This window comes from Euprymna scolopes, chromosome 27 (genome assembly GCF_053919585.1).
Source record: "Euprymna scolopes isolate OS-2025 chromosome 27, ASM5391958v1, whole genome shotgun sequence".
In the NCBI taxonomy this organism is placed as follows: Eukaryota; Metazoa; Mollusca; class Cephalopoda; order Sepiida; family Sepiolidae; genus Euprymna; species Euprymna scolopes.
Genome location: NC_136508.1, coordinates 91,087,622 through 91,112,934, shown reverse-complemented (window position 1 = coordinate 91,112,934; position 25,313 = coordinate 91,087,622). Strand labels below are relative to the sequence as shown.

At 34.3% G+C, this 25,313-nt stretch overlaps 2 protein-coding genes across 4 annotated transcripts in view; both read right to left on the bottom strand.

Annotated features, from left to right (window-relative positions):
- Window positions 1–11,244, bottom strand: part of LOC145248977 (uncharacterized) — a 28,252-nt gene extending 17,008 nt beyond the window's left edge. The window contains exon 1 of the mRNA XM_080110793.1: window positions 11,105–11,244. The gene's annotated coding sequence lies outside the window, so the exon portion shown is untranslated. The remainder of the gene's footprint in view (window positions 1–11,104) is intronic.
- A 1,678-nt stretch (window positions 11,245–12,922) lies between these two features.
- The window catches only part of LOC145248976 (uncharacterized), a 54,499-nt gene continuing 42,108 nt past the window's right edge, over window positions 12,923–25,313 (bottom strand). For all 3 annotated transcript variants that reach the window (XM_080110790.1, XM_080110791.1, XM_080110792.1), the window contains exons 7-9: window positions 20,268–20,366; window positions 19,411–19,488; window positions 12,923–17,116 (exon numbers count right to left, since the gene is read on the bottom strand). In XM_080110790.1, coding sequence (XP_079966916.1) covers window positions 16,977–17,116; window positions 19,411–19,488; window positions 20,268–20,366 — 317 coding nt within the window. In that variant the 3' untranslated portion in view covers window positions 12,923–16,976. The remainder of the gene's footprint in view (window positions 17,117–19,410; window positions 19,489–20,267; window positions 20,367–25,313) is intronic.

Genomic DNA, 25,313 nt, shown 5'->3' with positions numbered 1-25,313 from the left:
TTAAGTTAGAGTATCCTTTAATTGCGAACTCTTCTAGGGAAATAGCCTGTCCAATGCCAGTTTCACTTAAAAATAAAAGGTCTGGTTTAGTCTCCTGTAATTGGGTTTCAACCTCTGGAAGGTTAGAACGTAGACCCCTGATGTTGGAGAAGGAGACATGGTAGTAGGGGTCTACGTTCGAAGTTGGAGAACCGGGTTTAATCGTGTATTTTTTCTTGAAACTTGTCATGATGAATTTTTGGAAATGGTCTAGTGGTCGTCAGATTTACTTAGAGCAGGACAGAGAGGGGAAACTAAGAGAGAAAAAGAAACGAATTTTTTTTATTATTTGTTGCTAATGATAAGGTAAAGCCGTAACAATTACCCACTAGTATGGCATCGAGAGGCCCCACCAGAAGCTACTGCATGGTCCAGAATCCATTCACCAAATGGCAATACAGCAGCTCCAGTACTTTGCACCTGCTGATAGGACAGCCTCCTTGGTGGTTAATCCAAGGTTCGGGTCCCTGACTATCAGGCGGATAACGTCAGCCCAGACAAAACGTTTACCTCCAGCACCCTTACTAGTGACATGGCTACAAGGATAGACATAGAAACAGAAAATTTCCGCCATCTCTGCCAACTGTTCGCGCAAAATACTGCCAACCTAGAAAACAGCTTTTTCTTCTCCCTTTGTCAGAAAAATCACTCATTAAAAAATGAGGACTGAGGGATAAATAAGAAGAAGCGAGAGTAACAGGAGCTGCCGATAACGCATCCACAATGCGTTTTCTACTCTCCATTAAAAAAAAAACAAAAAAAACTATTAAGTATTCTACTTAATAAAAGTCCAACGGACGTGTTTAAGGGAAAATATGGTGATAGATTCCCCTCTCAGGAATTAAGAATGAGTACAAATTCGTAATCTATTTTTGCAATCGACTTGGTAGATAAATAAACATTTATGGACGAGAAAAAAAAAGCTAACATTTGATAAAACAGAAATACATAAATTAAATACTGAAATAAAATGGAGTTATTAATATTTGAATCTAAAAATAAAAAGTATGATTAAAATTGAAATCACTTATCTCAACAAAAGCACGTCCGTCTCCATAATGTAAACTGAAATGAGGAATTTAAGTTAATAATAATAATAAAATAAGTGCAATTCTAAATATGCACTGAATTTGTTTAAAAAAAAGAAGAAAGAAAAAGAACATATTGTTTTATTAAACTTATTGGTTAAATAATTTGACTTTGCCCATTAAAAAAATAATGGCTTAAAAGACATTTTTCACTCAATAATAAGCCTTAGAAGATTGTTAGTGAAAGAAATACAATCACTAAAAGATAAGTGTTTTATTATTTTTAGTAGCCACTTTGAAAAATCACTCGTAAATGCGACTGTTTCATTCGCAATGAAAATTCCTGCACATTACAGTCACCATTAAATTGTGGAATTTAATTTTTTTTTCATTTGCTGATGATGTGAATCAAAACACATATTTCTTGTAGGCAGGTTTAGGCACAGATAAAGAGTGGGGAATATTATTGATAGTGTTTTCAGCTAGATGTGTGTTCTTCATGAAAGTTTGGTGAGGGGGACTATAGATTGGAGCTCAGACGAGAACTTACCATGTAACAGTAAAGCAGAGACAGGCTTTCAACGTCGTTTTCCGTGAGAAAGAGGTTGCAGGGAAGAGAAAAGGCCATCCCCCTACTAGAGTATGAAGTTTATTTTGAACTTTGTCAAGGCAGGATAAGATCTTCCTAGCAGCTCCTGCCCAGATGTAGCAACAGTACTTCATCCTTGGATGTACCTGGCTCTTATATGGGTAGAGAATTGCACCAGCAGTGAGATATCTACTGGAGCGATAAAAGGATCCACCATTTTCCTAGCGAGCTTGGCAACAGATTTGATGTACGTGTTCCATTTCAGATCAGGAGTGAAGGTCAAGTCCAGAAGCTTGTCAAAACATGGAGCCTCTCCAAGACGAGAGCCATTCATTTCAATTTTCAGTCATTGAAGAGTCTGCTCCCAAAGCATGGTGTAAATCGCATACTAGACATGGAATTCCATCAACAATAACAGATTGCTGGACCACATTAGTCACTTGTCCCAGTTTTAATCTAGTGGCATATCGATAGCCTGGCATTTTCACCAAGTGGTTCTACCTAGACGTGATCTACTACAGTATGGCCTGTCCATCAAGTAACTGTGTCAAGTCATTCCTTTTTACTTGAGTCTGGTGTATGTAGATGACATTTGCAGGTGTAGTCGATGGGGACACACCATTCTTTGTCTAGACAGGAAACGAAATACGTAATTTAATAAACACTAATGTGAAGTAAAACAAAAAAAATAAAATACTGCTACGTCATCTCGTAACGCTCCCGCGATGACCTCATTTAGTGGCTATCTGTCAATCAAACCTCTTTCACTCGCTTTATAAGCCTTATTTTAACACTATAATCAATTCCTCTTACTCTTGGCCTACACGGTTAAGTGGTTGGAGTTTGTTTCACCTCCGCGTCAAGGCTCTCGGGTTCAATCCAGCCTCACGACCAAAACTATTATTTTTTTCGTTTACATCTTTAAACACCCGGGCAACGTTTCTTTATTTTTTTTTACTTCGTTTATTCTTTAGTTTACTTCCCCCTCCCCTATACACACAGCGTTTTTTTCGACATGCGGGCAACATTTCTTTATTTTTTTTACTTCGCTTATTCTTTAGTTTACTCTCCCCTATGCACACAGCGGTTTTTTTTTTCGCTGTTTTTTTTTTGGCGGAGGGGGGGGGGCCGTTTTTTTAACATCGTTTCAGAGTTATTACTTATCCCCCATACACACACCTACAAACACCCGGGCAACGCCGGGTACCCCCGCTAGTCTAATAAGAAAACAGAAAAAAACAAACAAACAGTGAATAAAAGTTTGTTTTTAAAGGAATATGCAAATTAGTATTCCTTTTTAAGTTGCTAGTATATTCACGCATATCTATCTATCTATCTCTCACTCTCTCTCTCTCTCTCTCTCTATATATATATATATATGTATATATATATATATATATATATATATATATATATATATATATATAAGAAAGCTGTATTTATTTTAAAATAGAAAAGTGGGCTTTTAATATCAAAACTATTTGTGGAAATTTAAGTAGGATGACCTTTGAAGTAAATGTGGTATTATGGTAATTGGTGATTCTAGTTAAAAGTAAAATATATATTTTTTTAATTATGGTGAGAAAAGATGGATAATGGTACCCATTTTCTCACACATTTGTGTGGCCTTGTGCCTAATTTTTTTCAAATATTTAAAATGTAAAGTTTTTTGTTTTCTTCAAATAATTCAAGAGTATTTGTACAGTTTAATCAAGACATTAAAAAATGAAAATATCGAAAAAGGTTATATTTTACGCATCCATTTTGGACTGAAGATCTCCAGAAAAATATTTCACTTAATTTGATCGAGTAGTTTTTTTGTTTTTTTTTTTTACAGCGGAAAAACACGTTTTTATGAGAGCGCATTGAGGTTAATCATCTTGGAAATTTTTGAATATGCCACGGGGAGATAATTTAAACCGCCGACAATCCCTCCCCATCTTGAATACTTGCTTTTCTTCCTAAAAATCTAACCTTTTGCTCGGTATCATAACAAATTGTTTTTTCACTATAAAAAAAAAAAAACTACTTGATGAAATTAAGTGAATTTTTTTTTCGAAGGACTTCGTTCCATAGCTGATATGTACAATATAACCTTTTTTCGATATTTTGATTTTTTTAATGTCTTGATTAAACTGTACAAGTGCCATTCAAAGTGTAGTATCTGTTCGCAGCATCTCAACTACTTCAGCCGTTTTATTTTTTACAAAAAATTTAATGATAGAAAATGCGCTCTATAAAATATATTATAGTTCTGGGATTGAGTAATGTATAAACAAAATTCCATTTTAATTGATCTAGTTAGTTATGAGTATGTGTTATTCAACTGTAAAATATAATAGACTGGCAAAAATGCTAACTTAAACATTGTTTTTGTTTTACGGCATATTAGCCCTTTTCAGATTATTTAATGCGAAATCTAATAATCTTCAAGAAAATTTTTTTAATAGAATTAAAAAAAAAAAAATTCAAGTCGGTTTCTATTTAACCAATAGTTGGGACCCTAACATATACTACCACCTCAGGTTAGAGTGGACCTGGGAGCAATGGTAATTAAGAGGTGGCTCCACACTCCCCAAAGCCCCAATAAACTATTGGATATAGTTTCAAGTCATATCCAGGACCGATAACTTAAACATTAGAGATTGATGAAAAAGCAATTTCACATTTACGTAAGACAGATTAATGCACACATTATTTCAAAGTTAAGTTTTACAGTTTATTTAAAATGTTGAAGCTGTATTCCTTAATTTTTTTTTTTTTTTTTTGCAAATAAATAATTCAATATCAGTACGGCAAATAACTCAACTTATATATGTATGGGAAACGGGGTACGATTATGAATATCTCCAGTATCAAATACGCCTTATACAATGTGAGATTTACTTTATGTATGAAAACCAAGATATAACACATGAGAAATATTTGGAATCAAGTCTCCCCTTGATGTTATTTCAGGTCATTTGAAATGATAGTAGCAAGTTTTTGTCTCCCCTCCATCAAGGTCAAAGGTTTTGGGAAAATATCAGATATTTTGTTATTCATATGCAAAACTAGGAAAACAAATGATTGAAGTATTGGTAAAGGTGGAGTATCTTTGCACACACGAAAAATCCTTTAAAATTACTGAAAATTAGAGGGGTTTTTTTTGGGGGGGGTGATGAACACGACAATAATAATAAAAAATTCCAGGAAATAAGTAGTTTCCAAGATATGAATAAATTACAGTTTTAAAAAGTGGGAGATCACTTTTCTATATTAATTTAATGTAAAATGAACATCCACTTTATAGCCAAGGTGACCGTAAAGTGGGTGTTCATTTTACGTTAAATCTTTATCTATCTATCTATCTATCTATATTCCTATAAATTCGTTTTTCCTTTGTGTGTATTGATATTCATATTAAAACCCTTTTTTATTTATTTAAAAAAAATACAATTTTCTCATATATGGGTTGTGGAATTGCATTCACTAGCAAAAAAATCTAGCCAATTTGCATATTATTTTAAACATTCATTTTAATTAATCCCCTATTAGTTTTTTCGGTTCTTTAATGCGATAATCATCTTTAGTTAACTATTACGTATAATTATATTCATGCAGATATTCTATATGATTTATACTTGCCTAATATTTGCGTAAGAAGTTTATGGTAACCACAAAATTGTTTCCATATATATTTATGTATACGGATATATTTTTGTTTAACAAATTTTACCTACCAAACCCCTCCTAGAGTTTTTGGTCTACAGACATGAAACTTCATATATAAAGTATTTGAATCCATGCAAAACTTTATATTTGGGTTTTAGCCAGGAAAAATCGGTGCAAAAGTGTGAAAATTAAAAAAAATGAAATTTGCAGGTGAAAGTCGAACGCCGGCATTACGAATGCATCACGTCGTAGCTATTGGTTCATGTTTTAATTTTTAGCTTTGCAGTCAACATGTTTTCATAGCCCAGTCATTGAAGGCAGAGGCAAAATAAATTTTGAGCTGAATGTTTTGGTTTCGATTCTCGGTGGTGGCGCATGAGTTTTTTTTTTATACTTTTTAAATCATTGCATCCAATCTATCTATCTATATCTATAAAAGTGAAAATGTCTGTCGGTCTTTTCTCTATGGTAGTTAAGGATGAGCATTATACAGACAGGCATTACTTTACATATTCACACTTTTTAATATATACATATGCACATAATCTTGTAAACAGTACATAGGACCCCAGCAAAGCCGGGCGGAACTGCTAGTCTATCTATCTTCTATCTATACTCCTATGAATTCGTTTCTCTTTTGTTTGTATTGATATTCATATTCAAAACACGCTTTTCTATTTATTTAAAAAGAAAATACAATTTTCTTATATATGGGTCGTAGAATTGCATTCACTAGCAAAAGATCTAGCTAATTTGCATATTCTTTTAAACATTCATTTTAATTAATTCCTTATTAGTTTTTTTCGGTTTTCTTGTGGAATGATTATCTTTAGTTAACTATTACGTGTAATTATATTCATGCAGATATTCTACATGATTTATACTTGCATAATATTTGCGTAAAAAGTGTGGAGTAAACACCAAATTGTTTCCATATATATATTTATCTATACGTATATATTTTTGTTTTTCTATCTATCTATCTATCTATCTATCTATCTATCTATCTGTCTATCTACCTATCTATCTATGTATATATATATCTATAAAAGTGAAAGTGTCTGTGTATCTGTGACTCTGTGTACATTTTCCTTCGCAATAACTCTGTTAATTTTCAATCAACAGACACGAAATTTGATATACAGGGTATGGAGATTTGGGAAAATCAATGTGATCGGTTTTCAGCCCCAAATTTCGCTGTTAAGGGGTCAAAGTTCAACGAGTTGACCTTTGAGAACTCTACCAAACTCCTCCAACAATTTTGGATCTACACACTTGAAATTTTAGATATAGGTTCCCTGGGCATGGATCTAACTTAATAACTTGATTTGAGTCTAAAACAACAAATGTTAAGGGGTCATAATAGGGGTCAAAGTTTAAAAAAAAATTGACCACTACGGTCTCTACCTAATTACTCAGACAATTTCTGGTCTAAACATTTGAAATTTCACATAGAGGGTATTCAGAGATAGGGGGAGCTTTTTCATCAGTTTGGGTTGAAAATTCTTAGTTACCAATATATAAATGTATGTATGTATGTCTGTTTGCAGATCTGCCAAAAACTTTCGACAGACGCGACGGATTTTACCAAGATCATTATCGTTTTGAAGTTCGACCTTTAATACGACAATTATTGAAAATTTGGCTAAAAACATTCACATCTTAACCTTCAATTACGCACTTTTCAACAGGGGGGGTCGTTTTTTCGCGGATATTTTGAAAGATATCCTCCCCTTTCGATTGTGTAACCTTAATGTGAACGTAAGTCACTTCAAGGTGGCCATAACCGCAAAGACGTCAGGTTTGTTTCCCCGTTCTCTTCCTCCTTTGCGGTACGGGTTCGAGCCTGCCTTCCTACTACCACTTTTTTTTTTGCTCAACATACACATCCAAACACCCGGGCAACGCCAGCTTAAATGCTAGTGTATCTATAAAAGTGAACGTGTCTGTGTGTCTGTGTGTGTATATTTCCCTACGCAATTACTCTGTCAATTTTAATCTACAGACTCGAAATTTGATATACAGGGTACTGAGATTTGGAAAAATCTTTCTGATCGGTTTTCGGCCAGAAATTTGACCGTTAAGGGGTCAAAGTTCAACGATTTGACATTTGAGAACTCTATCAAACTCCTCCAACAATTTTGGGTCTAAACACTTGAAATTTTAGATATAGGTTCGGTGAACATGGATCTTACTTAATAACTCCACTTGAACCGAAAACAATAAATTTTAAGGGGTCATAATAAGGTTCAAATTAAAAAAATTGACCTTTTTTTTTTTTGCTCAGCATACACCTCCAAACACCCGGGCAACGCCGGGCACCCATGCCAGTATATCTATAAAAATGAAAATGTCTATGTGCATGTACGTGTGTATCTGTGTGTGTGTGTACATTTCCTTACCAAACTACTCTGTCAATTTTCAGTCTACAGACACGAGATTTGACATACGGGGTATTGAGATTTGGGAAAATCTTTTTGATCGGTTTTTCGTCAGAAAGTTGGCTGTGAAGGGGTTAAAGTTCAACGATTTGACCTTTGAAAACTCTAACAAACTCCTCCACCAATTTTGGGTCTAAACACTTGAAATTTTAGATGTAGGTTACTTGGACGTTGATCAAACTTTTTAATTTGTATTTGAGCCCAAAACAATAAATGTTAACGGGTCAAAATTGGGGTCAAAGTTTAAAACAATTTGACCTCTGCGATCTCTACCAAATTACTCAGCCAATTTTTGGTCTAAACATTTGAAATTTTTCATAAAGTTTATTCAGACGTAGGGCAAGCTTTTTAATCGGTTTTGGCCGAAAATATTGCTGCCAAGTAGTCAAAGTTTAAAAGATTTGACCTTTGCCGTCTCTAACAAACTATTCAGCCAATTTTGGGTTTAAACATTTGAAATTACATAAAAGGTATTCAGACATGCAGCAAGGTTTTTAATCAGTTTTCAGACGAAAATTTGGCTGCCAATAGATCCAAGGTGAACACGTTGACCTTTGCAGACTCTACCAAACTCCTCCGCCAATTTTGGGTCTAAACACTTGAAATTTTTGATGTAGGTTATCTGGAAATGAGTCAAACATTTTAATATAAAAGTACATATGCACATAAAGGTATGCACAGTACACAGGGCCCAAGCAAAGCCGGGCTGAACAGCTAGTTACTATAGAAAACTGATTCCCCACTTTTTGAAGCAGTAATGTGCGATCTTAAGGGCAAATGTCACATAGCTCATTGCTTAATGTCTGGAAAAGTACTTGTTTGAGGCAAATTTAAATACGATATTCTTTTTCAGCATCCCCCAAAACTTGTATAAGTCATCATATTTAAGGTGATTGTTAAAGTGGAAAGTACGTAAACATTTGCCATCAATTTCAACAATAAGCAATCTACCTAATCATCCTGCATTATTACATGTACTTTGTACGAATAGATGATTGTGTGACATCCACCATTAAAGACCGACTGAATTACTTCCCTTGACTTAATACTATTAGTTTATATAGGCACTTGAATTTTTTTTTTTCGAAAACTGTTTTTATTAATAATTAATTTTCTATCTCATCGTTTTTCGTAATTTTTGAATATTTTCATTACTGCGACATGACAATTCAATATTTCATTTTTCGAATTTATCTACAATAACAATAAAAGAACTTTTAACATTCTTGGCCTTCGGGACAAGATCAAAGTGTACGAACTTGTACGAACTTTTCCGGTATAAAGAACATACCAGGCGCTTCTGTCTGTGCTGTGACGAACGCGAGCCCGAAACAATCGAGCACGCGTTTTTTAGTTGAAGCCGGATACAGCCCCTATTAAAGTACGTCGAGGGGGTAACAGCTCGCATCGATGCCGAGTGTCCGCTTGATCTCGACGTAGGAACTTTTGTGTACAACATGGAGCCGCCGTTCCCCAGGGAGGAAAGTTTGGTTTTCCTGGCGATCCTAGCAGTAGCGCGCATGACCATTTGGATCACGCGCCTCAAGTTGGTCCGCGAAGGGACATCTGTTCCTGATCGGGATCTGATCGTTTACTTTAAACATTTGCTTAAAGTAAAGATCAGATGCGATTGGAAGAGGTTGCCTAGAGTGGAATTTGACAAGAGGTGGGTGCACAGCACTAGTTTGTGCATCCGTCGAGGAGCCAAGTTTCAATACGTGTTCCCTCCTTAGGCATGGCATGGGCGGTGCTGGGTCCTACGGAACCCATCCCACCTAGGTTAGCATTATAAGTTCAGTAAAGTAACTCTTGACTGGTGGTACAAATGAGATCCTGTTCCTGATTTTATTTTTTGGTATTAGAGAACCTCTGAGTCTGCCCAACCCCCCTGCTCCTCATCTTTATTTTCTGATGCCCCCGGTCATCCCCCTACTCAGAGGTCACCTTCCTACCCCCTCCATCCGTTGCTTTATTTTCTCCCACCTCCATTAAGGCGACTTCCCCAAACCCCATTAGGGATGCTCTGCTTGTTTTCGGTTCCCCGGAAAACAGTGGGGGATCTAGCCACATAGAATAGTACAGGGGGGTCTTACTAACAACACATTAGTAGTTTTTTCCTTATTTTTGAAATGAACATTTTCATTAGTTTTTTCCCCCTCCACGAACATTTTATGCCAATTAATTCAAGAACTCTTTCTAATGAAATCGAACTTTATTTTCTCACACATACACAAAAAAAAAAAAAAAAAAAAATGCACACACAACATACAGAAATGAATATACAAATTGTACATAGTTAAATTTTACATTGAACGCTGGGGTTATTAGTTAGATTAGGATCCACAGAGTGATTGAGGTATTTTGGTAAATGTTGCCAGTCAAGAGTAAGACTTCAAAGTCTCATCTGTTACATAGTCAAAAAGACCCTGTACCCTCCCCCTCCCAATTTCTTGTGGGGCCTTGTGCCTAATTTTGTTGAATTGAATTTTTTGTACGTTTTTTATGTTCAATTTTTTCTTTCTCAATAAAATATATAAACAAGATCAAAGTGTAGTATCTGTTCTTCAGATGCTACACTTCAATTTCTTGTTCTTTGTCAGTGGAGGAGAAATCCTTCACGACTGAGACAATTTTATTTTTGTTCCTTTTCTCCACGTTAAAAAACGACCCTGGTGTCTAACTCTGTCCCGTGGGGAGGCATTGTAAATAGGAACAATAAAAGAACTTTTACATTTACGTTTGGCTTCTATTTATGTGAATGAATTCAGCACGATATGGGTTCCATGTAAAAATAAATATGTAAATTTAACCATAACATTCCTACACATAGTTCTTTTTTGTCCTTGTTAATCGACAGATCGATTTTTTAAAACATGTCGTTTTAAGCAACAACAATATTACGTACTTAATTGGCATGTCGATAATATTAATATATCCAACAATAACGAAAATTCGTCGAGTAGAACAACTGCTATTGTGTTTTAAGTAAACAAACAAAAAAACGTCTATCGTTATAGATTACAAATATAGGTGTAATCTAAGCCTTATGTTCCGAGTTATGTTCCCTGTGTATGGACTCTTCATTGTCTACTTTAAAATGCAATTTTACCCAATTTTCAGTAAAATTACTTTTAACTCTAAATAACTTTCTACTCGATAAATTTTCGTAATTCTTGAATGTATTACTATTCTCGACATGACAGTTACGTACGTAATATTGTTTTCTTTTTGCTTAAACGAAATGTTTTTTAATCGCTCTGTCGATTTTATCTTAACAAGTACCTTTTTTAATATTGAAGTATAAAATTTAACGCAAAAATTAAAATCAACGCAGAAAAAAATTAGAAACTTACTTTGTTTTGATTGTTCAATCATTTAAGCTTCATCTTAAGTGGGTAATGTGGTTGCCAATCGGATTATGATGAATAAAAAAAATGAAAGAAACTTAGTTTTCTTTTTGTGGGTTTTTTTTCCTGTCATAATTTTTCTTTATTTTTTTTAAATTTTAAAACTTCCTGCTTTACCTGTATTCAGGTGTTTTGTCAATTGATCGTTTATACACAATTGAATATTATGACAGAGGGTAAACCCGAGAATTATAGTCTGCCTTGCTCAGTGTCTCAATTTTTAGGTCGATCTGATTCGGTCCAGTCCTAAAAGGCAATCTTTCTAACTATCACTTTGGTATACAATCTTCCTATATTAATAAAGAATATTAATATATCTATCTATCTATCTATCTCTGTATATATATATATATATATATATATATATATATATATATATATATATATATATATACTAGTAGTTCAATCCGGCTTTGCTCGGGCCCTATGTACTGTTCAGAACTTTATGTGCATATATATATATATATATATATATATATATATATATATATATATATATATATATATATACTAAAACGTTTGACTCATGCCCAGGTAATCTACATCTAAAATTTCAAGTGTTTAGACCTAAAATTGGCGGAGGAGTTTGGTAGAGTCTGCAAAGGTCAACTCTTTCAAGACTTGGCAGTAAAATTTTCGCCTCAAAACTCATTAAAAGCTTGCTGCATGTCTAAATACCCCTTATGTAAAATTTCAAATGTTAAGATCCAAAATTGGCTGAATAGTTAGCTAGAGACCACAAAAGGTCAAATCTTTTGAACTTTGACCCCTTAGCAGCCAAATTTTCGGCCCAAACCGATTAAAACGCTTGCCCTATGTCTGAATACACTTTATGTAAAATGTCAAATGTTTAGACTAAAAATTGGCTGAGTAATTTGGTAGAGACCGCAGAGGTCAAACTTATTTTTAACTTTGACCCCAATTTTAACCCGTTAACATTTATTGTTTTGGGCTACAATAAGATTAAAAAGTTTGATCCATGTCCAAGTAACCTACATCTAAACCTTCAACTGTTTAGACCCAAAATTGGCGCAAGAGTTTGGCAGAGTCTTCAAAGGTCAAATCATTGAACTTTGATCCCTTGACTGCCAAATTTCTGACGAAAAACCGATTAAAAATATTTTCCCAAATCTCAATACCCTTTATGTCAAATCTCAAGTCTGTAGACTAAAAATTGAAAGAGTAGTTTGGTAGGGAAATGTATACACATACAGACGCACACATACACAGACAGACAGATAATTTTACTTTTATATATATATATATATATATAACCCCATATATATACATATATATATATATAACCCCATATATATATATATATATATATATATATATATATATATATATATATATATATAACCCCATAAGCATAAGACACAAGAATGCTGACATGTAGCAGCCCGGCGATGGAATTTTTTTCCCCTAAACACTCATCATGTAAAAAACAACCTTTTGTTGTTAACATCAAATGGAAACATCACCTGACGAGTTGGAACCATAAATCATAAATTACCATCCCACTAACGAAACGGTTTTAATGAAAAAAATCCAGGATGAAATAAACAAAAGTTATAAAAAAGAAAAAAATGTAAGTTTTTTAATTTCAACATAGTTCAGCAATATCTATATATATATGTATAATAAAATGAAAATTTATTGAGGAAATTCATAAAGAATACTGAAAATTGTTTTTATTTTACATGTTTGATCATCTCATGATCATCTCTTTTCAACTTTAAAAAAAATAACAAACATACAAGGTGTCTTCAATAAGTTTCCAGACTTTTTTTGCATGGACACTTTTATTGATAGTAAACAAATGAAATTCTAGTCCCCTTCGAAGTAATCTCCTCCGGTTGCAATGCACTTTTTGTAACATTCCAACAACTTATTGAAGGCCCCTAGAAGTCTTCTTGTGTGAGCATGTCAATAACCCTCATCACAGTCTCTTTCATCTCCTCAACTGCCTGGTAATAGAAGCCTCTAAGGTTTTCCTTGAGCTTAAGGAATAACCAAAAGTCACAGACAGCAAGGTCTGAGCTATAGAAAGAGTGAGGAACTGTCTTTATGCCTATGACAACGTCTTTCTTTCTGATATTCTTTGAGCACCACTGAGACAAACTTTGCGCAAATCTTCAGTTCCTCGCAAATAATTGTGTGTACAGTTCCCACACTGACATCAAACTATGCACTTATTGTCTATAGACACATTTATGTCCTTATCCATGAAATTCTTTATTTGGCCAATCAACTCTGGTGTTCTGATTTCCTTACTCCTGCCACACCTCTCGTCATTCCTTACAGACTCACTCCAAAACTTATGTTCGCTTCATGCAAAATGATCCAAAGAAAGTCTGAACCCTTCCATACGTTTCTGTGGTATTTTTTTTTCAAATTTAAAACAGAATTTTATTGCATATTGTTCTTCTAAAGTGTCCTCAAGTCCAGATTGCATTTTTGAAATTCACCAGTTGTGATAATCAGGTTTTAGTGGAGTGTATTTCAATTCCTGCTGTGGCTGTTAATTTGAACCTGAAATCATAAAAATTGGTCAGTCATCTCATAAGATCTATAACAATAACATACTGAATTTTCAAGAGTCTACGACAATTATAATGCTTGTGTAAAAATAGTCTGGAAACTTATTGAAGGCACCGCATATTTTTTTAATTGTGTAAATTTTACATAATATAAATGTTTACATTTTTTCTCTGCACAAACAAATGAAAATACCCGTAAAAATACCTATTTTACTCACAAATCTTTTTAGAAATTATTTTTTATAAAAAAAAGTTGCAATTTACTTTATTTCTCATCAGAGCAAAATAAGACACGGGGTCTGCTTTTTAATGCAAAGAACAATTTATTTTAAGTGGGGAGGGGGTTGGCGGAGAGAGACATATTTAGATATTTATTTTCAAAATCGGCTTATTAATGTAGCTCTCCAAAAAGGTTGCTGTTGTTGGGTTCTATTTGTTTGCGTGGGGATGTTTTTAGCTCATCCTGTTGGTTTTGCTTGGGTTGTTAGGGTTTCTGTTGGTGTTGTCATTTCGACTATTCGAGTTGTTGATAGGATACATGTTTATGTTGTGGATGGATTTATTGTATGGGTTGTTGGAGTTGCTATCGCAGTTGTAATTTGAGTTGTTGAAATTGTCTTGGTGTCGTTGCAGTTGTCGTTTAGTTTGTTGGGATTGATTTCTTTGAGGGGGTTCTTGCCGGTGTTATTTGGCTTGGTGGAATTGTTTCTTGGGGGCGTTGTTGCGGTTATCATTTGGTTTGTTGTAGTTGATTTTCTGAGGTGTTATTATGGTTGTCATTAGGCTTGTTGGGATTGGTTTTGGGGGTAAGTATTATTTCGGTTATCATTTGGCTTGTTGAGTTTGTTCTTTTCAGAAGGTGTTGATGCAGTTGTCATTTGGCCTGTAATTTTTTTTTGGGGGGGCGGGTGTTGTTGCAGTTATTATGAAGGGTGTTGGAATTGGTTCTGTGAAGAGGTGGTTTTGCGGTTATCATTTGGATTGTTGGAATTTTTTTAAGGTTGTTGTTGGAGTGTTCATATGGCTTGTTGAAATTGTTTTTATGGAGTGTTATTGCTGTTGTAATTTGTCTTATTGGGATTGTTTTATTGTGGGGAGAAAGCGCAGTTTTTAGGGGATGTTTTGCAGTTGTCATTTGGTTCGTTGGAATTGTTGGGTTTTTTTTTAGAGGATGGCAGTTATTATGTAGCTTGGTTGGATTGTTTTCAGGTTTGTAGCAGTTGTAATTTGTTTGGATTAGTTTCTTTTGGAAGATGTTGTTGTAGTTGTCATTTAGCATGTTAGGATAATATTTTGGGAGGGGTTTTGTTGTAGTTTTCATTTACATTTTTGGGATTCATTTCTTTTGGGGGGTGTAGTTGTCAATTGAGCTTATTGGTATGGTTTATTTAGGAGGTGTTGTAGTTGTCATTTGGCTTGTTGGAATTGTTGTTTGGGGGGGGGGTTGCATTTGTCATTTAAATTATTTTACATTTAAATTATAACGTGGGGTCGAGTTAATTAATGTAATTTATAGGAGTTTATTCGGAACTTGTGTCTTGTATATATTTTTTTTTTACAATTTTCTTGTTTCGATTTTTTAAGAATTCCTTTTAAATTAAGAAAATTCTGGAAAAAAAAATGTATGATTTAAATCTAATAAAATAAAATTTCTTTAAATCCGAAAATGTTTCGCATAACTTTTAGTCCAAACAAAACAAATAAACTAAAGTAATACAATGCAATAAATATTAATTATTTGAATATTTATTAAATTGAAATAAAATTAAGATATTGTGAAATTAATTAAACTTGTCATTCTATTAAAATGTATGACTTTTACAATTAATGAATTGTTTTGTGCAGTCATTATTGAAGTATGTGTGATTTTTTGGAGAAAACGAATTTTTGTTGATTTTATTTTAATTCAATATATGTTTTATTTTGTGTTTTTAGAATTTTACTAATTTTATTTAAATTCAATTAATATTCAGATAATTAATGTTTTATTTTGTGTTATTACAATTTTCTTAAATTTATTTTAAATCAAAAAATGTTTAGATAATTAATGTTTAATTTTATATTATTAGAATTTTTTAGTTTCATTTTAATTCAGAAATGTTCAGGTAATTAAAGTTTTTTTGCGATTGTCATTTTGCTTGTTAGAATTGCTTATTGGTGGTTTATTGCGGTTGTAATTTTGCTTGTTGGAATTGTTTTTTGGGGGGAGGGTATTGTCGTGGCCATTTTGCTCATTAGAATTGTTTTTGGGTGGTGTTGTTGCGGTTATAATTTAGCTTGTTGGAATTATTTTTTGAGGGGGGTGTTGCGGTTGTCATTTGGCTTGTTGGAATTGTTTTAGTGGTGTTGTAGTGGTCATTTTGCTTGTTATAATAGTTTTTGGGTGGTGTTACGGTTGTTATCTGGGTTATTGGATTTGTTTTTTAGTGTTGTTGTGGTTATATTTTTTCTTGTTGGAATTATTTGTTGGTGGTGTTGTTGGGGCTCTCATTTAGCTTGTTGGAATTGTTTTTTTTAGGGGTATTGTTGTGACTGTCATTTTGCCTGTTGAATTTTTTTTTGTGGTTATTTTGCTTGTTGGAATTATTTGTTGGTGTTGTTGTTGAAGTGGTCATTTAACTTGATTGAATTGTTTTTTTTGGGTGTTGTTGTGGTTAGTATTTTGCTTGTTTGAATTGTTTGTGGTGTTGTTGCAGTTGTCATTTAGCTTGTTGGAATTGTGTTTTGGGTGTTGTTGTCGTAGTTATATTTCTTGTTGAAATTATTTGTAGGTGGTGTTATTGCGACTGTAATTTGATATGTTGGAATTATTTTTGGTGGTGTAGTTGTGGTTGTTATTTTGCTTGTTTGAATTTTTTGGGAGGTGTTTTTGCGGTTGTCATTTTTATGTTGGAATTGTTTTCTGGTGGGTTGTTGCTGCTGTCATTTAGCTTGTTGGAATTGTTCTTTGGGTGTTGTAATTGTTATTTTGCTTATCGTAATTGATTTTGGATGCATATTGTTGTAATTGTCATTAGGTATTTTGGAATTGTTTTCTTTGGAGGTGTTGTTGCGGTTGTCTTATTGGAATTATGTTTTCGTGGTTGTCATTTGACTTGTTGAAATTATGTGTATTTGGGTGGGGTGTTGTTGCAGTTGTCATCTTGTTAAAATTGTTTTCTTTTTTTTTTGTTGTGTGTTGTAGTTGTATTCATTTAGCTTGTTGAAATTGTTATTTTTGTAGGTATTGTTGCGATTGTCATTTGATTTGTTGCGATTGTCATTTATTATGGTTGTTATTGTGTTTCGGTTTTCGTTGGAGTTGTTGTAGTTGAATTGGGGGCTTGTGGCAGAGACGTCTGTACAGCACGTTCAGTTGACGTGTTAATGCTGGTTCTGCTATAAGTTTTCGGTGAATGCATGTTAATCAATCCCCCTGAAATGGAATAGAAAGTCGAAATGTTTGTATTAATAAGAAAACAGTTTATTACATTTAATTCATAACAAAATAAGCAAATCCATTTTCATGTACATAGCTCCAGACAAGATATGGAGCTATTTGATGTAAGGATCTAAAATATCTACTAATGGGTTAGGGTTAGGGTTAGGGTGAAATGATAAAATTGTTACCATGGAAAAGATGACATGATTCCATTCCCGTTCGATGAAAACTGGTTTTCTATTTTTGCTGCAGACCATCAACTAGTTGGCTAGTTGTGTACATGTAATGCAAGAGGTCATCAAGTACGATTTTTTACTCTTTGGCATGATACAACCGAGGATTGAACCCGGGTCTCCCCGTCCATTAGTTGGCGCTCTAACCATTATGACAAATCTTAATTTACAAAAAAGAAGACGTCTTTAGCATTTATTATTACTACCTGTGGAAATTCCTACTGTTGATTTTATATGTTGGGTCCTTCTGCTTGTCGGGTGATAAAGCCTCAAATGTACATGTGATGTTGGGCTGTATAAGAGCGTTAACTTATTGGAGGCATTCCGATAAAAAAAACCCATAAAAATACTTGAAATTAAAAAGAAAACTGGCTTAGCCATTTTGGTGTTCATAAGAAACGAACGCCGTAGGAAACGAACGCGTTTTGGTGTCCATAGGAAACAAACACACAGATGTCTTTTATATATAAGCAGAGATACAATACCGACTTCAATGTTTTTTTTATTTACAACCGTTCTTATTTAATGTTTAATGTAAAGCATTGTAAGCAGTTCGCCGATTTTAATAATAAAGCGCTTCTTTACACAATAGAAACATCTATATGAATTTACTTGCCTCCCCACAAGGTCGGATTTTAATGTGGAAGTAAACCCAGCCTCCCACAAAAGGTCCCTCTGGATTGAGACAAAAATTGTGTAAAGTTGCTTTTAAAAAAATCGCTTCTTCACTGAACGAGAATAAAACAGACAAAGAACAAAACAGTATAGAGACGTGTTGTGAAACTGCTATTCAAGCCTACCTCGCACACACATGGGCACAGTGCACAACACCATCAAGTTGGAGACACATATGGTTATCGCTCCTTATTTCCAGAGTTGCATGTTTAAACCGGTAGGTGGCGATATCAACTTCCTTCCTCTCTTTTTCTTTCTCAGCTTCTTTTCACCTGGTAGGTCATCTGGTATGTGGAGATTTCTCTCCCCCTATTCTCTTCTTATAAACAGGTCTTTTACCAGTCGCATGTAATAAATTAACGTGGTTTGTAAGTTACATATTTTGGTAGGCGTTCTTTCTTTTATTGTTGTTCATCCGCTATGTTTGTCTTTCTCGATGTGGTTGACAGCATTTAACAACGTCCACAACAACAGGTACAACACTTTGCTCCTAGAAGTCTATTCAATTCTTAATTTATATAAGGATCGCTCCAAAAGTAAAGCCTCCTATTTTTTTATTAAAAAGTTGAAGAGCTAGGAAGACAAGAGTAGTACCATTAAAGCGAGTAACCTTTTGTGATTTAGAATTTATTTTTCTACATAGTCACCACCATTTTCAATACATTTTTACCAGGAATTCAATGACGCATCTCTGCTTCTGACGCACATCAAGTTGCTTTTTTAGAGTCTCAGACCATCAATATCTGCTTCAAAGAGATTAAACTTTCAGATCATGAATGCATAAGTTCAGTGATCATAACAATGTGATTTGTAATCTACTCTGATCTATTCAGACGAAATAAAAAAAATAGGAGACATTACTTGTGGTATAACCCTCATAGTAATAACTAGGGCTAGGACAACAGCATATTCTTTTCATTGTTTTGATTCTCGAGTATGTATTCGTTGATATCTTGTATGCTTTTATATTTTGTATTTTGTGTACAGAAAGTTGTTAGATGAGATAAGACATTGGTACCGTCGGTTTCAAGCCCGATAATTAGGACCGTTTTAGATATCCATATCAAGCTTTCTTCAGCCAATCCTCATCAGTTTTGAGATCTTATATGCTTTTATATAGAGCAATGAAAAGAACATGCTGTTATCATAGTCCTAATAATAAGACACTTTTGCCATAGCAATGTATACCCAAGTTTATTTTAAAGCAGAGTATATACTTTTCTATTTTATAGCAGTGTCTGTCCTTCTCTATTTACAAAAAATTATGCTTCACCGATGTCCGCACTATAAGATAACGTCTCATATAAGATAACGTCTCATATAACGTCTCGATCAGTAAAGTTAAAAAAGAAATAAGAACAAAAAAAATCATTTACTTACGATTTTCTCTCAAATACAAGCCGAAGTAAAGCACTGCAATGTTTTTGCAACTGAACAGCACAAAGAATGGTAAAAATACTGGAAAAGTGACAACAAAAAGTAAGCGAGGGTCGAGGACATGCGTTGCATGGAGAGAAATGATACGAGAATGAGATAATGGATTTTAAATGTGAGTTTTCTCACATTTCAGCATATAATAGGACAACAAAATTGCAAATATATAACATCAAACATTTTTTACTCTTCTTCACCCTAAACGAGGCATATTCCCACTTCGATGCAAGGAGCTATTATTTGAGATAATCTCTAACAGAAGCTTGTAGGGAGTTGAATAGTAAGTTATTTGTTCACATTACATTTAAACTTCTGCATGTTAGTGGAATCAGGAAAGCAAGAAATAGGGAGGGAATTCCAAAGACTAGCAGTCTAGGGGAAGAATCTATTAGAGTAGAAGTCTAAGAGAGAGAGAAAGAGAGAGAGAAAGAGAGAGAGAGAGAGACTTGTAGTAGGCAACTAGTAATAGGCAACAGTCAAAAAACATTATTTTTCATAAAGAAAGATTGTGTGAAATTTGCATTTTTAAAAATCAATTCCCAATGTCAATCAGATTGTGTTAAAATTACAGAAAGATATCATAAAAAATAAAGGATATATTAAAGATCCAACCCGTTCAGTAACTGTTTGTCCACCCTATACAATATTTAAAAATACAATGTTGTTGATCTAAATAATGATCCTAATTGATGGTGATAAATTTAAGATGTTTACACTTATTCGTTTAGAAGACAGGTAACAAAGGTTTGGGTTCATCCCGTTTGGAGGGTGATGGTTGGAAAATCGGTAGTACCATAACATACCTATTGAAACAAATTTCCAATTTATTGTCCACAGAAAGAGCAGGATGCCAGTATCAACGAGTAAAATACCGAAATACCACAACGCAAATTTCCAGTAGACTGAAATTAAACAATAAAAATAATTACGATTCAAACAAAGATTTTCTGTTTTTAATATGTTTTTATGTTTCATAATTTGACAAGAAGGTCCACAAGTTCAAAAAGTTCCAAAATTAGAAAAGATGCACCTGAAAGAGATCAGAGGTTACATCGGCCGAAATGTCATGAATATAATAACTAATGTTATATAGCGGGAATGGTTGTATATAAACGTACGTGTGATATGCGTGTTAGTATAGATGTGTGGGCGTTTCCATAACTTTGTTCACATTGTAACAAACATATGTACATGGGACAATCTTTTACAACAATGAATAACCATATTTGTCCACTTGATCCAGACAAAGGAAAAACATACCTTTTTCATGGAGACTAATAGGTCTTTCACTTTTCTGATCTGTTTCTTGCAGTCCTGAAACAATTGTCACTCTTCGCAGGAACGCTAAATACCAAGTTCATTTTATATAAATTTTATTCTGGACTTTCCATTGAAGCTGATATATTCCGTGCTAACTTGTCCAACTCCTCCATTCTGACTAACCCTACTCTAAATTTCTGACTACATTTCTAAACCATCTCATTACGTCATCAACTAATCCATCTTTGTCACATATTTTGTTTATCTAAAAAATTACGAGAATAATTGATTTTCCTCTCGTGCACAAAGAGAAAGAAGCACAGAAAGCGGGACATAAGAGTGCCAGGGCGTTCGACATTATATAAAATAAGAACGACTGGTCACATATATACTGAAATTTAAAAGAAACGTAGATCAGTGAATAGAAAACTCTTTATCTATGAACCTCTTTATCACAGAAAAGATGTTGCGACTTTGTCTCTGCTTTATCGTTATTTTCATGGCAAGTGCTCGGCTGAGCTCCAATCTATGGTCCCCCTCGCCAAACTTTCACAAGAAACACCCGTCTAGCAGAAAACACTACCACTAATTTCCCCACACTTTATCTGTGCCTAAACATAAACGTATATTCCATGAGCAAAGCTTCTTTCTTAGAACTGCACGCCTATGGAATTGTCTTCCGTTTTTCTGCTTTCCAGCTGACTACAATATGATTGTCATCAAGTCTAACGTAAACAAGTTTTTGAAGAGCCGTTCCATATAAGTTAACAAAACTTTCTTTGTAGTCATTTAGTTAACATTCCTGTTTGTTTTAATATTCCTGTGTTACATTTCTACTGTAAATAATTTTCTTTGTAAAATACCTACTGTTATTTTTACATAGGCGTCGCCACTTATCAAGGCCGATAGCCCACTCAAGGATAAGGGTTAAAGAGTGTAGAGTAGTCAAAAGGACAATATAGTAATCGATAGTAATGGAAGTTCGGTAAATTTGTTAACTTAAGGCTCATCAGAAACTTGTTCACGTTGGACTTGAAGACAACTATATTCCACAGGCGTGCAGTTCTAAGAAAGAAGCTTTGATAATGGAATCTATGTTTAGGTTTAGGCACAGATAAAGAGTGGGGGGAATTATTGATGTCTTCTGTGAGATAGAGGTTGCAGCGAAGAGAAAAGGACATCTCCCACCAGGCCATGGAGTCTATTTTGAACCCTATCAAGGCAGGACAAGTCTTTTCTAGCAGCTCCTGCCCATATGTGGCAACATTATTCCATCGTTGGACGTATCTGGCTCTTATATAGATAGAGAATTACATCAGCAGTGAGATATCTACTGGATCGATAGAAGGATCCGACCATTTTTCCAGCGGCCTTGGCAACAGATTTGATGTACGTATTCCATTTAAGATCAGGAGTAAAGGTCAAGCCCAGAAGCCTGTCAAAACTTGAGGCCTCCCCAAGACAAGAGCCATTCATTTTAGTTGATGCCAGATGGGGATCAGAACGTTGATGATGTAAAGATAGAAGCTTGGTTTTAGATGCATTAAAAGTAACCAGCCACTCCTTTCCCCATTGTACAACGTGATCAAGATCAGAGGAGAGAGAACCTACTTCGTCTCGATACATATTTTCTTACATTCTATTTTCCAAACATCAACAACGATCATAATAATCGTTCAGGTTACTTGGCGTTGCCCCGGCAGTGCTCCATATAACACTAAGATAAGACTAGTGCTCCGTCTAACCTGAATAATATAAATTATCTTTTCATTTTCTGCAGTGAAATCATTTAAAGAACATTTTCTATTTCAGTTTTTAGTTTGATAAGAAAAAAGAATAATTTCACAAGAAACCTTTTTTGCTTGTATTTAAAAGACTTGCTCTTGCTTTGGGTTGATTTAGTAGGGTTAAAACATTGTTTATAAAACATTGCTTTCTGAGTGGAAAGTATACTGTTCAAGCACAGTAGTGGTTTCGTGGGTTTAAACCAGGATTATGGAGTTGCAAGATACAACATCCAACTCTGACTCCAATGATTTAAAAAATTCTGACTCCAACACCTAACACATTACTCAATAAATCCCGGGCTTGCCGTATAGATGTTATCACAGATAAAAAAATCTATATGATTTTATAAAGTACTAACCTTCATTTATGATGTATCAAAATTTGAGCCTAATTTGATTATTAGTTTACAAATTAATTATTTAAGTGGAGCTACTGTTGTAGTGGAAAAATCTGAATTTCGTGTGTTTATAAAGCATTATTTTCTCATGGGAAAATATACTGTTCAAGCAGAGTAGTGGCTTCATATAAGTTATTTGACATCTGTTCTGCTGAAACAATGGTTATGAGGTGACATGTTATTTAACAGATTATTTAACGGACTATTGTCCTCAGATCCCATAATGCTTATTTACTTAACAGCCCATGACTCGTCTAGTAGTCGTGGGTGTGTTATGTGTCAGATTCGCTGACCGTCCTTAGGGGAGCTGGAACATGTTTAAAGGAAACATTTCAAGACATGGTGACAGATACAAATGATGCTGAATGCTCAAGTTGTCTAAATTCAACAGTTGTCCTGGAAAACAAAAAAGTCCACAAACTGGTTTTAGTCAATCATAAATTCAAGTTGCATAAGATAGTAAATAATTTGAAGATATCAGAAGGCAGTATATTAACCGTTGATGATGACGATGATGATGTTGATGATGGTGGTGGCAATGGTGGGGATGATATTGATGATAATGTAAGGAAATGGTATCAGTTTAATACACACATTTATTTGTGGATATTGATAAAGAAGAAATCTGTTTTCTTTCATGGTAATTTCTGTTGAGATAAATGGCCATTAAAAAAAGAACACTAGCTGAAAACGTGATGTTCCAATACAAAGATATCTAAAAAAAATAAAATGTCAGAAATGTCGCCTTTTTGTGATTTGATACGTTTATCTGAATAGGCCACCTCTGTAAAGAAAAGGCAGTTAATCAAATTCTGGGTAGTCAAAAATTATTATTGGGTCACCCGAAATATAGGTCAGAGGTTATGAGTTTCTTTGGATAAGGAAAAGCAAGATGGTGGATTCAAAGTTAAGTGTCTATTAATTATTGTCCGGGGGAACTTGATCAACCCCCAAAAGAGAACCAAATTATTTATTTTTTACTCATACGGAATGGCACTTGGAAAACCCCCCTTGGTTATGCAAATGATGGATGGGCCCTCCCACATGAGTGATGGTGAAAGGTAGAGTCCCAATGAAGTGAAAGCAATGAACCCTCTGTCAGAAGTGGCAGTCAGAGATGCAGATTAAGATAGAAAAGAAGAAAAAATTTCTAGAGCTTGAGAATTTACAAAAACTGCCTATGATTGGTTTTATAGAATTGTGAAATGGAATTCTGGGAATTGGAGGTGGAGTTAAGCTCACTTGATTCTCAATATAATGAAGGGCAAAAATAGCCTCGAGAACTTTGACAACTGCCTGAGGCTTTCACACCAGTCAGAGAGGAACCCCTGACTTAAGACACATTCTGCTAGCCGCCTAGGATTTTCATACCAGTCACAGAGAAACCCCTGACTTAAGTCTCACCTTATTCTAAGCCCATGAATCTACACTGTGTAGAGACAACTCCCTGGACTTAGGGTTATTTGCCATAACTTTACTAATGGAAGCTGCCAACCCCCAAAGCATTTGTATTTAGTCACAACTTATGAATGATCAGAGTCTTCAGAGTCTTGTAACTTTCATGAATAATTATTTTTTAATTTATAAGAAAATGACCACTGGCTTGTCTTTATTTGTTTATTGCCTGTCGAATTAAAGGGGCAGTTAATTTCAGATTTACCCTGACTCCCAGACGGTGAAGTCATAGACCAAGCCATTGTGAGGAAAGAACTCAGCACAAAGTCGAAGCAACGTACGGCCAGCCAAAGTAAACAGTGGTGCCAAACAGACTAAAGGTTGTGCACGTTTTGTGGAAAATTATATTTGCTACATGTAAAATAATGAAGTATATATGTTTACATTGTCAAAGAACTCTCGTCAGAAATTGCTAAGGAAATAGTGACTATTCTACAAAATCACTCTGTAGCTTGCTACATGTTTTGCTGGTGTATATGAATCGGAAGAGAGTGAGTTGCACAAAGAACTGAATATATCTCTAGTCGAAGTCAGACCACCCAAGAGATATTTTCTTTGTTTATAAATAAAAGTATTACCTTGAATGGGGAGAGTATGCTGGAATCGGCCTTTGTGGAAAAATATATTTCCCAAAGGTTATTTGCATCTCTGACTAGAATTGAAGATATATTTTATTTGTTTAAAAATATGAGTACTTTATTGAACGAGGAAGTCATGCTCGGACCGACTTGCTTGGGAAAGTAATTTTCATGAACAGGCTCAAGATAAACCTTTATGAATAGGTACCATCTGAATGTTGTTTTTTGATCAACCTCTGGGTGGTCGAATTGTCATCGTTAACACAAGACAACAATGAATAACCATATTTGTCCGCTTGGTCCAGACAAAGGAAAAACATACCTTTTTAATAGAGACAAATAGGTCTGTCACTCTTCTGATCTATTTCTTC